At 59.8% G+C, this 16,176-nt stretch overlaps 2 protein-coding genes across 5 annotated transcripts; both read right to left on the reverse strand.

Moving 5' to 3' along the window:
* Window positions 1–4,917: 4,917 nt before the first annotated feature.
* On the reverse strand, window positions 4,918–7,802 carry PPIA (peptidylprolyl isomerase A). The gene is made up of 5 exons (XM_071729291.1): window positions 7,209–7,802; window positions 5,872–5,902; window positions 5,678–5,766; window positions 5,350–5,522; window positions 4,918–5,230 (listed from the first exon to the last, which is right to left on the reverse strand). The coding sequence occupies exons 1-5, from the start codon at window positions 7,275–7,277 to the stop codon at window positions 5,095–5,097; spliced, it is 498 nt and encodes a 165-aa protein (XP_071585392.1). The 5' UTR covers window positions 7,278–7,802; the 3' UTR covers window positions 4,918–5,094.
* A 389-nt stretch (window positions 7,803–8,191) lies between these two features.
* ZMIZ2 (zinc finger MIZ-type containing 2) lies at window positions 8,192–15,771 on the reverse strand. Of its 4 annotated transcripts, none has more exons than XM_071729262.1 (19): window positions 15,078–15,771; window positions 14,224–14,320; window positions 14,020–14,134; window positions 13,693–13,895; window positions 13,414–13,606; window positions 13,078–13,332; window positions 12,821–12,994; window positions 12,674–12,739; window positions 12,422–12,593; window positions 11,831–11,975; window positions 10,954–11,164; window positions 10,775–10,880; window positions 10,422–10,570; window positions 10,251–10,318; window positions 10,093–10,161; window positions 9,755–9,999; window positions 9,508–9,695; window positions 9,224–9,415; window positions 8,192–8,343 (listed from the first exon to the last, which is right to left on the reverse strand). In XM_071729262.1, exons 1-19 carry the CDS (start codon window positions 15,646–15,648, stop codon window positions 8,317–8,319), a joined length of 3,246 nt encoding a protein of 1,081 aa, XP_071585363.1. In that variant the 5' UTR covers window positions 15,649–15,771; the 3' UTR covers window positions 8,192–8,316. The 4 variants fall into 4 exon arrangements, with proteins under 4 accessions (XP_071585363.1, XP_071585360.1, XP_071585361.1 ...); XM_071729259.1 differs by lacking the exon at window positions 8,192–8,343 and adding an exon at window positions 8,584–9,121 and having other exon boundaries at window positions 15,078–15,770; XM_071729260.1 differs by lacking the exon at window positions 8,192–8,343 and adding an exon at window positions 8,584–9,121 and having other exon boundaries at window positions 9,508–9,674; window positions 15,078–15,769.
* Window positions 15,772–16,176: the final 405 nt, after the last annotated feature.

The raw sequence follows: 16,176 nt of genomic DNA on the forward strand, positions 1-16,176 counted from the left end.
AAGACCTCTGCACTCACTTTGGAACCAGGTTCCATCTCAGGCACACTTTCACACTCACACAGACAACCGAATCCCACCCAACCAAACGGTACACTCCTTTAATGCTTGCGACTCTGTCGTCTTCATTCGGGTCTTTGCACGCAGAATTATGGGTGAAACACACTACTGCAGTCAAAAGGAGCTCAACAAAAAAATTAAATTCTTTTGCTTACTGCAGTTTCAGGATTCAGGATCCTGTCAGTGAAGCCGGGGACCCAGAAAGGAGCTGCCAAAAATCGGCGGGGTGCCTACCCTATATAGATTCCAGAGCTTAACACTGACAAGAGATCCCGGATGAGCTACCAGTTGTTATAAATCACCGAAACTCAATATCCTTTTAAGTAATTTAATTTGATTTAATTTAACAAAATTGCAATAAGTGAAACAGTGCTGGGCGGCCGGGGAGTCTCTGCTCTTCCAATGGGTCATACCTTCTGATAGATCTCAGCAAACTTTTATACATTTGGTAACTCTCTCTTTCCACGTGGTTAACACCAGGGGTTCTATCATCACTCGAGCAGGTCCTGCTCAGTCAGATCTTCTATAAACAGTAGATGGGGACAAAGTGCCTGTGGTGCATGAAAAGAATCTGCTGGAGAAAACTGTTTGGGTTTATCCTGCCTTGGGCAAAGGCAAGCCCATTCCTGGGGTTGCTTTCACTCAAGGGCCTGGACACACTTGGTGGGTGATGATAGAAGACTGTACTGTGGTTTTTGTCTTACTGCTTACCAATATAGGAGAAAAATTAACAACACCCACCAGGAGATTCAAGAAAAAAAAAGAGGCTACTAAAATCTGGTAGAGTCAGCCCGAAATATGATGGAACTAAAGTTTCCATCAATAGCTCAATATAAAGGTACGTGGGTATCTCTATGATGCCTCCACTCTCCCTTAGGCTTTGGCACAGGCCATATAGCATGAGTAAAGGGTGAGTGTATCCTGTTAATCACTCCTTGGCTCTAGTTGCTGGATCAGCTTGTGAATGGAAGGGAAAAAATTTTTCCATTAAAATGCATTAAATATTTCCATTAAAAGAGTGACCACTGACAACTTTGGCTGGCCCTAACCCTCACATGGAACCCACAGCACCACCAACAATTGGCCTACAGGTTTGCATTTTACCACAAACCTCGAATCTACCAGCCCTCGGCATCCACTCTCCAGTGTTGCTCAATGGGGCTCCAAAAAGTTCGAACGGTCGGGACTGGCAAACAAATTCAAAGAGTGACCCCTGAAAACTTTTGCTGGCCCTAACCCTCACATGAAACCATACCCACAGCACCACCAACCATTGGGCTACGGGTTTTCATTTTACCTTAAACCTCCAATATACCAGCCCTCGGCGGCCACTGTCTCACTGTTGCTCAATAGGACTCTCAAAACTCTGAACAAAAGGGCCTGGCTTTCTAGCTTTCTGCTCTCAAATTTTTCCATGCATGTAAATCATGCTGACAGGTTTATAGCTCCTCATCCTCTTTTTTTTTTCCCTCCTTGTAGATGGGTGTCACACTGACAAGCCTACATTCATCTTGGGCCTCCTCTCTTTACCAACCGTGGTTGTAGATTATGGAGAGAGGTTTCGTTAGCTCTTCTGCCAGCTCCCTCAACTTTATTGGGTGGATCCTTTTCAGCACCATAGACTTGTGGCTGTCCATGTGCTTGAGATGGTTGTGGTTTTGTGTCCTGTTCTGCCCCTCTGCTCTCCCCTGGTGAGGCCACAGCTGGAATATTGCATCCAGTTCTTGGCTCCCCAGTCAAGAGAGACAAGGAACTGCTGGATAGAGTTCAGAAGAGGTGAGGAAGATAACTGGGGGATTGGAGCATCTCTCTTGTGAGGGAAGGTGGAGAGAGCTGGGACTTTAGTATGGAGAAGCCTGAGGGGAGACCTCATTAATGCCTACAAATACCGAAAGAGTGGTACAAAAAAGGATGGAGCCAGACTTTTTTCAGTAGTTCCCAGTGAGAGGCTGTGGGGCAACAGGCACAGGATGGAACAGAGGGAGTTCCACTTAAATAGGAGAAAAAACTTCTTTGCTCTGAAGGTGACAAGGCACAGACACAGGCTGCCCAGTGGGGCCATGGAGTCCCCTTCTCTGGGGACATTCAAAACCTGCCTGGATGCAGTCCTGTGTCATGTGCACGAGTGATCCTGCTTTAGTCGAGAGCTGGAGTGCATGATCTCTAGGGGTCCTGTCCAAATCTGAAAATTCTGTGATTCCGTGATAGTGAATACATCTAAAATACGTAAGTATGGAACTCACCCTCCTCACTGGTAATTACTTCCCAACCAAAAATGCGCAGCAGCCAGAGAAGCCACCAGAGGGCTCTCCTGGGCGCCATTTTGTACTAAGCAACACGGGCAGGAAAACTGCGCTTGGTCCCTTTGCCTGACCTCAGGCATTCTCTTCTCATCCTGGGCAGCTCTTCTGGAATTGACAGGACTATGACACCTTAGAACTTTAAACTTCAAACATCCAATCCTTCAGCCTCCAACTCCAGCCAAGTTTGGTTCCAAAATTCTAAACATAAGGCCATGGTTTCCAAATGCAAGGTGCAAGACCTGAAAGCTGTTGCTGCCTCTCACCTTCTCCTGGCACCGTTCCCAGAGCTCCAAGAACACTGTGATTCTGTGATTGTCTTAGAATCTTTTACTTCAAACAACCAACTTCGACTTCAAACTCTAACCAAGTTCAGCTCCAGAATCCTAAATGTCTTTCCATGGCTCCCAAACACCAGGTGAAAGGCCTGAAAGCTGTGGCTGGACCAAACCTTTCCCTGACAGACATTCCTAGGGCCCACAAACAGAGACACTCAGCACCTGTCATGGCACCTAAAACATCAAACTTAAAACCCTCAGACACCACATGTGGCTCCAAAATTCTACACGTCTGGCCGTGGCTCCCAAATGCAAAGTTCAAAGCCTGAAAGCTGTTGCTGGGCCTCACCAACTTCCCCAAACCCCCTCCAACACTGGGGCTCCACACTTACTGCCTAAAACTATCCCAGTTATCCCCAAAGCCCCTTACTGTACCACCTCCCTCACCAAGCAGGAACATTCTGTGAGGTCAGGGTCAAAAAAAATCTTCTCCTTGCCACCATGCCAAAAGTCTTGCCACTACCATTCAGGTTCCCCCAGGGGCTGGGCCCAACCTCTGTGTGTGCTCCACCACCTTATCCTCAACACAGCCCAGATCCACAAAGGACATCCTGCCACCTCAGGCAAGAGCTGGCAAGATCATGGAGCAGATCATCCTGGAAGCTGTGCTCTAGCCCATGGAGGACAGCAAAGGGATTTGAGTCAGCCAGCATGGCTTCACTGAGGGCAAGTCCTGCCTGACCCATGAGCAGTTGAATGACATAAACATTGAGCTCGAATGGCCCCTCAGCACATTTGCTGACAACACCAATCTGGGGGATGCAGCTGACAGCCCTCAGGGACCTGGACAAGTTTGAAAAGTGGGACCATGTGAACCTCAGGGGGTCCAATGAGATGAAGTGCGGGGTCCTGCACAGGAGATGGGGCAACCCCCAGGATCCACACAGGTTGGCAGAAGAGAGGATTGAGAGCAGACCTGGGGAAAAGGAGTTCTGGGGACTGGTGAGCCTGCAACAGGCATTGGCAGCTCCAAACCATGAGCTGGACTGCAGCACCAGCACTGAGGCCACCAGCTCAAGGTGGGGATTCTCTCCCCTCTGCTCTGGGGAGACCTCCCCCGCTGGGAGGGCTGGAGCAGCTCTGGTCTAGAGCCAGGCTGAGATGGTTCATCCTGGAGCAGGCTCCAGGTAGACCTTACTGCAGCTTTTCAAATCTTGTAAGGGGACCTATAAGAAAAATGGGGACTGACTTTTTAGCAGAGCCTGTAGTAATAGACCAAGGGGTTTAAATGGGAGATTCAAACGAGATGTAGGATTTTTTTTTATTATGAGGATGGTCAAACACTGGCAAAGGTTGCCCAGAGGCATGGTAGACAGCCCATCCCCGAAGCCACACAAGCCCAGGTTGGATGGAGCACTGATCCAAGTTGAAGGTGTCCCTGCTCACTGCAGGGGGTTGGACATGTTTAACCTTTAAGGGTACCTTCCAACCAAAGCTATCCTGAGTCTTCAAAAGGTACACATCCCACACAACCCCCTCATGCTCCTATGTTGAAGGACTGAGACCTCCTGCTGGGCCTCCTGGGGCAGTCCAAAGTCCCAGTCAGAACCCAATCCTAAAACTGACACACCAAGCAATGGGGAGTTGAGAGGCAGAGCAGCTCTGGGTGCAGGCAGGGATCTCTGAGGGATGCTCCTGGGCTGGGTGTTCTCCATACTGGGAGCAGCAGGCTTCTGAAGCTGAGCACTCCAGGAGTGCTGAGGTGGCTCCCAAGGTGGAAATCTCCCAAACTCTGAAGCTGGGAGCACTGCAGTCATCCTACAGCTAGGCACCCTTGGAGAGCATCACCCCCCCTCCACCCCAGACTGGGACAGAGCTGAGCACCACTGCCCCATAGCAGGTAAGACTGGGGTCCCCCAACCAGGACTAAAACAACTGGGAGCACTGGGACCCCCAGACCTGGTCCCCCTCTCTCTCTGGAAGCACCATGAGCCCAGCACAGACTAGACCAGCAGTCCCTGCTGACACAGTCCCCCAGGGCACCCAAAGGTGGCGGGCATCACTCTTCCCAAGCCTGAGAGTAGTGTCAGGGTGGGTCCCCTTCCCAGTTTGCAACACTGAGGGCCCCACTGCCCAGCTGCCTGTGCCTGTTCACTCTGGGCCCTAACTAAGGACCTGATGTAGCTGCACTGCTGGGATCCTCTTGCCCCAACCCTCTAATTTCTCCCCACCCAGTCCCACAGACCACCCACATCTCAGGCAGGGGAAGAAAAGGGCCCACCATGGTTTAACTCGTTTTATTTAGATTCATTAAGGTAACTGAGGCCCAGCTGGACCGTGCACACAAGGCTGAGACCCAGCACAAACGCAGCAGTAAGTCAGGGGGCAGGACAGGGTGAGCTGCAGCAGGCAGCAGTGCCCAGGCTGCTGAAGGAATGGTCAGAAAGGATAAGGAGGGTTTACGAGAGCTGCCCGCAGTCGGTGATGGTGATCTTCTTGCTTGTTTTGCCATCTTTGGAGCCACAGCGCTCCATGGCCTCCACCACATTCATTCCTTCCTTGACACGGCCGAAGACAACGTGCTTGCCATCCAACCTGCAGGAGAAGCAGGTGATCACAGCTGGTGCCTGTCAGCTCCATGCAGGGAACCTTGGAACCAGGCCTGGTGTGCCCCCTCCCTCCCTGGCAGGGACCCCCCACAGCACCCCACTCACCATTCAGTCTTGGCAGTGCAGATGAAGAACTGGGAACCGTTGGTGTTGGGCCCAGCATTGGCCATGGAGAGGATGCCAGGGCCTGTGTGCTTCAGGATGAAGTTCTCATCAGGGAACTTCTCTCCATAGATAGATTTGCCGCCAGTGCCATTGTGGCGTGTGAAGTCGCCACCCTGCAGAAAAAAGGGGGGGGTCAAGTCATGGGCACAGGAGACTCTAAAGGCTGCATGCAGATGGCAGACCTGACATCACACCCCAAATTTGCCAACTCCCAAAAACACACCAACACCAGATCTCCTCACCCACCCACAGATGGAGCAGCACAAACCTGGCACATGAACCCAGGAATGATTCTGTGGAAGCAGGACCCCTTGTAGCCAAATCCCTTCTCACCAGTGCTCAGAGCACGGAAGTTTTCTACAAAGGAAAAGGTATTTCACCGTCAACAACTGTTTCGTCCAAAGTAAGGAAGAACGCTGGGGTCTGATGCAGCCACTGTATGGCCAGTGTCACTTTACCAACCTGCTGTCTTGGGGACCTTATCTGCAAACAGCTGCAAAGAGAGAAGAGGCTGTTTAGGCTGGAGCAAAGATCAGCTGCCCCGCTGTGGTGCAAACCCAAGCCCACAGGGTTCCCCCCCACACCCTCAGTACTCGGGGATTCCCTTTGGGAGGTAGATCCCAGCTGTGCCTGCAGCTGCAAAGCATATCCTACTTCTCACTTTCATGCAGCAGCATCTAAAAACTCTGAACTAATACTAGCAGCATCCAAACGATTGCAAATATGCTGCAGGTCTTAGCAGCGAGGCAGACGTATTTTTTTTCTCCTAACCAGCATTAAATTAAAATCCTCTTTGACTCAAGTTTCCCCAGGCAGCAGACACACCGCCTACCAACCGCTCCAGGAGCATTTTGGGCAGCCAGAAGCCATCTGCATGGCAAAGTGATGCCGGGCGGGAGCGTGCTCCCCACGGGCACTGCGGCAGCCGCTGCGCAGCCATTCCTGGAGCGCGGTCCCCGGGATGCTTCACGGGGTTCCGCGGGGCGCCAAATGCCTTCCCGTCAGGGCGACAATCCTGCGGCGATCGGGTTGCCCCTGCTCTCAACTCCCCGACGGCATTTTCAGACTCAGGATACAAAACGAGGGCCCCACAGCATCCCCTGGGGAGTGGGAGGGAACGCGGGGCTCCTCCACCGCCCCGGGGGCTGCTGCCGCTCACCGAGGCACGGCCCCGTTCCGGCGGCACTGGCACAAAATGGCGACGCGGGCAGCCGTGGCCTCAGTACCGCAGCAGGGGAAGCCACCGCGTTAGCCGCTCCGCGGTGGAGCGGAGCCCCCCCTGCGAGGCGGGGCCGCCCCAGCGGCACGGCCAGGGCGGGCGGCAGGTGTGGGGGGCTGGGGCTGCCCGGCAGGCCTGCGGCAGGGCTCCCCGCGGGCGGCGGCACGCCCTGGGCTGGACCACGCCGTCCCTGCCCAGGCGAGGCTGGCCGCATCTTCCACCCCGAAACGGACGTCGGGGGCTGTGCTGGGGCCTTTGTTCCTTCCTCACCAAGGCCGCTGCTCCCCCTGCCCCCTCCCTGAGCGCAGAAGCCGCAGCCACGTGGAAGCGAAATGAGCCCCCGCACTCGGCCGCCGCCCCCCCTCCCCCCCCATATCATAGACCCCCGCCACCGCCCGCCACTCCCGCCCACGCAGGCACGGCGCCCCCTTCCTCTACCCCTCACCCTCTACCCCTCACCCTCACCCCCCCCCCCCCCCCCCCCTCCCCCAGGCGCGGGAAGGAAATGGCGGCAGCCCCCCTTAGCCCGCTCGCCCGCCCCCTTCCTCCTCCCCCCTCCTCCCCCCATCCCGCTCCCCACCTCGAAGGTGACGCGGCCCAGGGGCTCGCCACTGGCGGCGATGTCGAAGAAGACCACGGGGTTGGCCATGGCGGTACGCGGCGGGGCGGGAGCGGGGCGGCGGCAGCAGCGGAACCGTGAAGAGGGCGCGGCGCAGCAGAAGGAGAAGGTCTGCCAGCCACAGCTTATATAGGGTCAGGGAGGGCCCACCTCTCCTTGGGCGAGGACCAATCGCCGCCGCCCTTGTGGCGGAGTGGCGGGACGTGTGGCAAATCGGAGGCGCCGAGTTTGAACCAAAAAGAAAAAAAAAGCGGAGGCGGGGGGCGCGCGGGCCTGGCGGCGGGGCAGGGCGGGGCGCGCGTGCGCAGTGCTGGCGGGGGATGGGGCCGGGATGGGGGTGAGGGGGTCTGGGGGTCTGGGTGGGCGGTGGGAACAGTGGGGCAGGGCCGGCACTGAGGGGTGTCGAGGCGGGGGAGGTGTTGAGCAGGGTCAGGAGGTGAGGGGGGAGAGGGCGAAGGTCTGTGGGGTGGCAGGGAGGCTGGCAGCAGCCCCCCAGAATGAGGGCGTGCGGGGCCGGGAGCTGCGGCCTCCACCGGCTTGTGGGGGAGAACCCTCCGAGATCCCCAGCCCTGCCCCAGTTAATGGAGGCCCCCCTTCTGCCTGCCCTGCTCGCGGTTAATGATTGATGGCGGCCGGCACGGTTCAGCGGCCGGCCTGGTGCAGGCTCCTGCGGAGGAGCAGGATCCCTCCAGCCCGTGTGGGGAGCCAGGCCTGGGCCCCAGTGCAGGGTGATGGACCCCAGCACGGCAGGGGCAGAAGGGACCGCTGGAGCTCACTAACACAGGGTCACCTGGAGCAGCTGGCTCAGCCTTGTGTCCAGGCAGGTCTGGGACCTGGGCAGCCTCTCCCAGGACTCTGTCTCTCCCAAAGTCATGTTTTTACTTTTGTTTAGATGGAACTTCCCACGTTCTGGTTTGTGCCAGCTGTCCCTCATCCCGTCACCAGGCTCTACTGGGAAGCGCCTGACCCCATCTTGACACTCACCCGTTAGATTTTTATAAGCATTGATGAGATTCCACTTCAGACTGCTGTTCTCCAGGCTTGAACAGCCCCAGATCTCAGCACTTCCTCATAAAAGAAATGCTCCAGTGGAGGGCTGTGAGGAGGATGAGGGGCTGGACTCTGTCCTTGTCCTTGAACTGGGGAGCCCTAAGCTGGACTCAGCACTCCAGAGTTGGCCTCATCAGGGCAGGAGAACCTTCCTAATGCACCCCAGGTTGCTGCCAGCCCTCTAGCCCACATTGGTGACTCTGTGAACCTGGTGTCCTCATAGATGAGGGTGCAAGTGGGCACAGAGGGGTGCACTCGGCCCAGTGATGCATGTGAGCCTCACTGAAACAAAATCCTTTTAATAGCCAGGGATGAGGAGACAATACAGGGAGCTGGGTGGCAGGGGACAGCAGGGGGTCCACAGAGCAACTGGGGGGATGCACCCTGCACTCCCTGGCTGGGCACATGTTACAGGGGGAAGCAGTGTGTGCACATATACACAGGGGCATGGGCCAACCCCACACCAATGCACTTGCCTTTAAATACAGGGTGGGGGTTTTTGGGGAGTGGGGGGGGAGAGAGAAGAGTTTCTACAGTATGTACAGCCTTGTGCTTCTGGGGGGGGTTGGTGGCAAGCCCATCCCCCTCTCTGTCCTATCATGTCCCTTCTGGGGAAGCCCCATAGTGGGGCGGGTCCTGGCTCTTGGGTGGGCAGGGGCATGCCAGTGCTGCCCCCCGAGTTCCACGGGGAGGTCCAGTGGGGAGACGAGGATGGTTCAGTTGTTCTCGAAGAGGGAGAGGAGGTCGTCGTTGCTGCTGCTGGGGAGGTCGGGGGGGCCCAGGTAGGAAAGGAGCTCATCGGGGTTTGTCAGCTCAGGCAGGAGCTGGGGACAGCAGCATGTGACCACCAGCACCCCTCCCAGCTCCTCCAAGTCCCCCCACCTCACAGCAGCTGGGGTCCCCAGCTGCCCCCCACTAGTACTCACGTCAAGGGCAGGCTCAGGCCCATCACCTGTTGTGGCAGGGAAGGGGAGCTCGGCAGCATGGGCTGGGCCAGAGAGCCCCAGGGGGGGCCGAGCCGGTGTGCTCCGGTGATGCAATGGCTGCGCCGGGGAGGGGTTGTGCAGCCCAGGCTGCACCGGGGGATGGGACGGATCCATCCGCCCTGCTGGGGGCAGCTGTGGGGGAACAGCACAGCAGTGAGATCCTCTCTCCACCAGGACCCCCTGGGAAGACAGCAGAAGAACTCCCCACCCACAGCCCCTCTGACCTGTGCAGGGAGCGGGGGCTTCTCAGGGGCCAGGAGGCCACCGGGAATGTCGGGCTGGTAGGAGATGGGGGGATGCCCTGGTGCAAAGTCACTCAGCGTCGGTGTGCCAGGGGCTCCGGGGGTGGGGAACGGCTCTGGGAAGCCCCCTGGTGCTGGAAAGCTAGAACCTGCAGGAGAAAATAAGGTGACTGTATGGGAGAGTGGCCTGGGCAGAGCCTGTCCCTGTCCCCCATGGGTGTCCCCATACCTGTGGTGCCATAGTCCGCAGCAGCACCCGCTGGGGGTGGTGGAAGAGCCGGGAAGGGTGCAGAGCCAGGGCCCAGGGCAGCAATCATCTCCATGATGTTGGGTAACACCATGTGTGTGGGGCTGAGGGTCCGGCACCGCTTCAGCACTGGCCCCTCTGGCTCCTCCTTGACGTACAGGTCAGGTTTGACCGGGACAGGTTTCCAGCTGCATGTCGGGTCAATGGTGATCTCTTCATGATCCGAGCTGGAGGTGACAGGAGAGCAGTGGATGTAGAGATGTGGCTGCACAGCCCCACAAAGGTGGTGCCAGCCTCAGACTGACAGTGGGGACACTTACTTCTGGATGTAGATCAGGATGCCCAGCATGTACTGGTCCACTTCCAGTCCCTCCAGCAGGGCCGTCTTACTGTAGGCAGAGAGAGGCAGGGTGAGGGCAGGGAAACCTCCCCACAGTCAGGGAAACTGAGATACAGCAGTGTTGCATGCCCCACTCACTTGCAGACAGGGCACCGCCACGTCCCCCTCTCACAGTTGAGCTGCAGGTAGGACTCCAGGTCAAAGCACTGCAAGGAAAGAATGGCAGCTGAGCCCAGGTGGGGCATGGAGTGGGACACAAAGGGGGACAACACAGGGTGAGGGATACTGTTCAGCCCCTACCACCCCCACCTGTACGTGCCGGCAGTCATGGCCTCTGGCAGGAAGCTGGATCCTCCGGAAAGTTATGGGACACTTGAGGGACACCTTAATGGCTGTCTGCTCCACGCCATCCTCGCCATTGGGTCCCGGGATGGTCCCGCTGCTGAAGTTGCGCTTGACTGAGGGAGGGTGAGGGGCACCCAGAGTCAAAACCAGGACACCAGGAGTGGGGGGGCTCCATGGCAGCATCTGGCGCCCCATCACCCTCCACTGTGCTCTAGCCCTGCACTGGAATATCTTCTCCTGCACGAGGGTAACCCTCCCAGACTGGGGCGTCCCCCCCACTATGCTGCAGCCCACCCCCCCAGAAACATGGTGCTCACTTTTGGTGATGCAATGCTCAGCAGGGAGCAGGCGCTTCTTGATGAGCCCCTGCAGCACTGAGCGCACCGACGGCCGGTGCACCAACTGCAGGACGAAGAGGTGGGACTGGGGAGAGACGGAGAGGGCTGAGCTGTGGCCCCAGCCAAGGCCCCCAACCCCGTGATCCTCAGGGACTCACGCAGCAGCACGCGGTGACAGTGATCTGGATGGTGTTCCTGCCAGGCTGGCAGACATGCTTCAGGTAGAGAGGTTTGTGGGAGGTCTTGTTGTCTCCACGCTCGATGGTGAGCGGTGTGGCATTGACACTGACCTGCACGGAGGCCGGCCAGTTGGTGTTCATCTGCCGGTCTTCGTGGTGGTAGCACTTGAACTGCAGCTCCAGGTCGGGCCTGGCGGGGCAGGCAGGGCCATGGGCAAGGGTACAGGCAAGGGGGGGCTGCAGGCAAGCCACCACCCCAGGTGCTGCTGTGCCAAACTCTGTACCACTGCCCCAGGTGCCACCACACGATTAGCACTTTGCCATGTAGCACTGTACTGTGGCAAGCCACGTGCCGCTGTGCCATGCCATTCCAAGCCATGTAACGCAGTACCCAAAAGCACCATGCTGTGCCAAGCAGTGCCAAGCACCACTGCATTGTACAGTGACATACTGTGCCCAGTACCACTGTGTCACACACTGCTGTGTCAAGCCATGTCCGGTACTGCCACACCACTCAACATCATGCCAAGCTGAACCACATACTGCCCAAGAGCAGTGCCAGGCTGAACCATGCAATGCAGTGCCATGCCAACTACAATACAATGCAGCATTGTGCCAATTCACTCCGTGCCACACACCAGCAAACCACAAAGCACTGTGTGGTGAAAAGCACTGCACTTTGTTGTGCCATGCCATGCCATACCAAGCAGCGCTGCACCATGCAGTGCCACGCCATGCCATGCTGTTCCAAGCCATGCAGCACCAGCCCAAGCAGTACCACGTGGGGCTGTGCAGCAGGACGCCATGCCACCCTGTGCCCTGGTGCCATCCTGCGCTGCGCAGCCCCGGCCCCCACCTCATCATCAGAGTCTTGTACACGGAGTCACGCAGCTGGAAGACGTGGTTGCTGACGGCCAGGTTGTGCTGCAGGCGGAAGGGCTCCAGCACCACGCCGTCCCGCACCGGGAAGGTCAGCCGCAGCTCCTCCCCGGGGGCCGGCCCTGCCGGGACAGCGTCACCAGGCACCCCCGGCCCCAGCAGGGTACCCCTCCAAACCCCGTCCCCATGGTGGAATCCCTGCCCACTTCGGGTCACCCCGCCCCTGCACAAGCCCCTCCCAGTCCCGTTGACCCCACCCCCCCGAGAGCCGCTCCCACTGAAGCCCCAACCTTTTCCCAAGCCCCTCCCACAGCTCATAGCCCCCCGCCCTCCTACCCCCCTTTCAGACCCTCCCACTCGCTCCATCCCCCCTTTTCATTGGGCAGTGCCTGCCAGGGCCCCCAAAAACCTTGGCAGTGGCCCCGCCCCCTGAGCTGAAGCCCCTCCCTTTTCCTTAGACCCCTCCCCCCCTTAAAGAGGCAATGACCACTGGGCTGGGGGCAGTGGGGCAGTTCCTGTGCTGTGCTCCCCACCACACGCAGCTCCCTTGTCCCCAGCGGTCACCTACCCGAGGGGGAAGAGTGCAGGGAGGTGACGCTGGGCTTCATGTCTGGCAGGAATGGCGACTTGACATCCTGGCCCGGGGACACATAGGGGGGGAGGCCACTGGCTGGCGTCATGGGTGATGTGGGGTTCCCGGCCAGTGGCGAGCTGGGGTAGCCCGGCAGCGCCCGGCCTGGCTGCAGAGGCACCGCACAGCCTCAGCGCCCAGCCGGGCCCACACCATCTGCAGCAACCCCCCCACTGCGCCGGGACTCACCCCAGTGACCGCCGCCTGGCTGTAGGAGCTGAAGCCGGTGCTCTGCCCATCGAACTGCTCAGCTGTCTGCGTGAGGAGGAGGGTCCCTGGGGTCAGCACAAGGGGACGGCAGACCCCCACCCCACATCGCTGTACTTCCTTCAATACCTTGTAATAGGGTCCAGCGTTGCCTGAGGCTGAGAGGTACTGGCTCATGCCCTGCTGCAGCCTGTGACCAGGGAAGGAGGGAGACGGAGCAGAGGGCTGGGGGGCACTGGGTGTGTACTGGGCACCGGCTGCAGCATACTGCGCTCCCTGAAGGTACTGCTGTGCCGGGTATCCCTGCGTGACCACGGGGGGGTGTCAGCACCAGCAGGGGGCGAACAGTAGCATCCCGCTGTGGCCCCAGGGTTGCAGGTGCTCACCTCACTGGAGTACGCCCGCTTCAGGCCCTGACGGGAGAGCTGCTGGTTCGCGGGGGGGCCAGGATAAGCATGCTGGGGCACCCGCTGACCACCATAAAGGGGGCTGGCACCGGAGGCCCGTGCGGGGCTCATGTTCATGGGGGAGACGCTGGAAGGAGCCATGATGCCTGCTATGCCAGCAGGGCTCATGGTGGCGGGGCCACGGGGGCCAGCGTGGGGCAGGAACTGGCTGCTGAATGGCTGCCCTGCCCCCATCTGCAGCACAGAGAGAGGGGGGTTCATGACAGGGCAGGGGTGGCCACCAGCATCCCAGCTCTGCCACTGCTGGTCTCTTACCGTGCCAAACTGGCTCAGCTCCTGGCTCTGCTTCTCCTGCAGCGCTGCCACCGTTGCCGTTGCCGTAGCCGTGGCTGTGGCAGCAGCAGCAGCCACAGCAGCAGCAGCAGCTGCCTGGGTGAAGTCAGCGGGGGGGCGACTGGTATGCGAGGGAATCCCCATCCCACCAGGGGTGCCAGGACTTCCGGCATAGCTGGAGGACAGACAGACGGGGAAGGGGTGCATGGCAGCCCCCTGGCAGGGAACATGCCAGGATGGGATGCAAAGAGCTGGCCTTACCTCGCGGTGAAGCCCGGTCCGCCAGGGTAGGCACTGCGGCCATAGACGCCTGGCTGCATGTAGCCTTTCCCAGGTGCCCCCTCGGTAAAGGGCTGCTGCGGCATGAACGGTGGCGAGCTCATGCCCGAGCCGGTGCCAGCCATGCCAGGCAGCAGCGGGGTGCTGGAGCTGCTCCCCCCAGGGCCCATGGGGCTGCCAAAAACCTGGGGGACAACGTGGGGATGGGGGAGGGGGCAGGCAGAGTGGACAGCAGGTCAGGCAGAGGTAGATACGGACATCAGCAGGGTGGGGGGTCCCCGGGGCAAGAGAGGAGGATGCTGTCGGTACCTGGCTCTGGGAGGTGTTGCTGACCCCCCAGACTGTGGTTACCACGGAGAGGGATCCCGCCGGCTGATTGGTGCTTGGTTGCCAAGGAACAGCCTCGTATGCAAATGAACCATCACTAGAAAGAAAAACAAATTAATTAAGAGGAAGGACGAAGAAGCAGAGGGCAGGGGGGCAGCAGGAGCATCCCCGGGGGCCAGCGCTCACCCGTGGGGTGCGGGCGGCAAGGAGGGTTTCATGGGGTTCATGAAGCTCATCGGTGGCGGGCAGGTGCAGGTCGGCTCCTCCAGGCCCGCGGTGGGCGCTGCGGGATGGTGGCACGGTCACCGTCCCCGTCCCCGGGGCTGCGGGAGGCAGAGGGACGGCGGGACCCCAACCACGGATCCCGAGGGGGCTCGAAGCCTTCACGCTCCCCTCCCCCCCCGCCCGCCCAGGCACGGGGAGCCGGGTGGGGGGCGTCCGTGGCTCCCTAGGGAGCCCCCACCCCTGTGCTGGTCCACCGCGGCTTCCCCCCAGAACCTCCCGGTCCGCGGGCACAGGCCCCCCAGGACCAGAGGAACAGACCGCCTCTACCCGGAGTCAGGGGGCTTTCCCCCAGGCCTGCTGCGGGGGGAACCGCGGGGACTTTCCGGGGCGAGACCTGGAAGGGGGACGCAGCCGCCCCGGCATCGCCCTCGCCCGGGGTATTTCCAGCCGGCCCAGCCCGGCCGCATCTCACCCGGCGCTTTCAGTTCCCCCCGGGACGGTGGCGAGGAGGGGGAGGGGGGCCCCGCGCCGATCCGGGCCTGGGAGGTGCCAGCGCGAGGACATCCGCCCCACCGGCGGTGACAGCCACCCCCGTCCCCGGTGGCAGCGTGAGGACAGACAACACCACCACCACCCCCGCCCCTATCGCCATGACAACCGCCTCCGGCAGCAGCGCGGGAGAGCTGGGGGGTTCGCGGGGCAATTTTCAGGCGCGGTGCGGGGCTGCGCGTAGTGCCGTGCCGTGCCCTGCCCTGCCCGTCCCATCCAGTCCAGTCCAGTCCAGTCCAGTCCCCCCGCTCCCTGCCCGCACTCACCGTCTCGAACGACCCAAAATGGCCCTGGCGGCGCCGGGCGCGCGCGGCTGCGCGGAGGCTGCGCGGGATCTTCAGCGCGCGCGGGGCCGCGGATCCATGGCCCGGGGACAAGGAGGGAGGAGTGGGCAGGGCTGCCTTGGGGGGCGGGGCCCGACGGAGCCGAACCGCACCGAACCGCAGCGCAGCGGGCCACGACGGTCCGCGAGCACAATGGGGCCGCGAACTCATCAGTGTGCGTGGCCCCGCCCCACCCCACGCAGGCGCGTGCAGCCGAGCACCGAGCGAGAGAGCGGGCGGGGGTAGGGTCGGGGGGTGTCTTGACACGCGGGGGGTCGTCTGTGACCGTGCTTGGGACAACCTCTGCGTCAGCAGGTATGACGCGATGCGTGACGTGCGTGTGACACGGGGTGGAGCCAGAGGCTGCACATGACAGTGCATGACAGCACATGCGTGTGACAATGTGACTGTGCGTGACACTGTGTGACAGCATAACAGCGTGCAGTTGTGTGGGACAGCATGTGCCTGTATGACAGGCGTGACTGAGAGCCACACGTGGCAAGTGTGAGAGCATGTGTGTAACCACGTGTGATGCTGTGCATGTGGGACAATGGGACAGGAGGTGACAGCAGGGGTGGCAGTGAGGGCCATGTCATGGTGTGTGCCAGCACACGCGTATGTGTGAGCAGATGTGACAGTGACGGCAAGTGCAGGGCAATAGGTTGTGACACATATGCAACAGTGTGAGAGGCACCTCTGACACAGGCAGGACTGATGGCCCCATGTGACAGCATGTGCTCTCACACGCGTGTCAGCTGTGACATGGTGTGTGACCAGCTGTTCAGGGCAATGGGGCATGACACATGTGACAAGTGTCTGTGACACAGGGGGGGCAGGACCACATGTGACAGCGTGTGAGAGCACACGCATGCAGAGCGTACATGCCAGGGTGACCAGTGACACCACGTGAGCAGGTGTGTGACTGCTGGTCCCCACTACTGGGGTTGCACTTCAAGTGGCCATGCAAGTGGCCGGGGGGGGGGTGTGTGGCTGCAGCCCCCCACCCTCAGGGTAGTGGAAGCCCCAGCGAGGGGGCTGCCCC

This window comes from Heliangelus exortis, chromosome 30, assembly GCF_036169615.1.
Source record: "Heliangelus exortis chromosome 30, bHelExo1.hap1, whole genome shotgun sequence".
Classification (NCBI taxonomy): Eukaryota; Metazoa; Chordata; class Aves; order Apodiformes; family Trochilidae; genus Heliangelus; species Heliangelus exortis.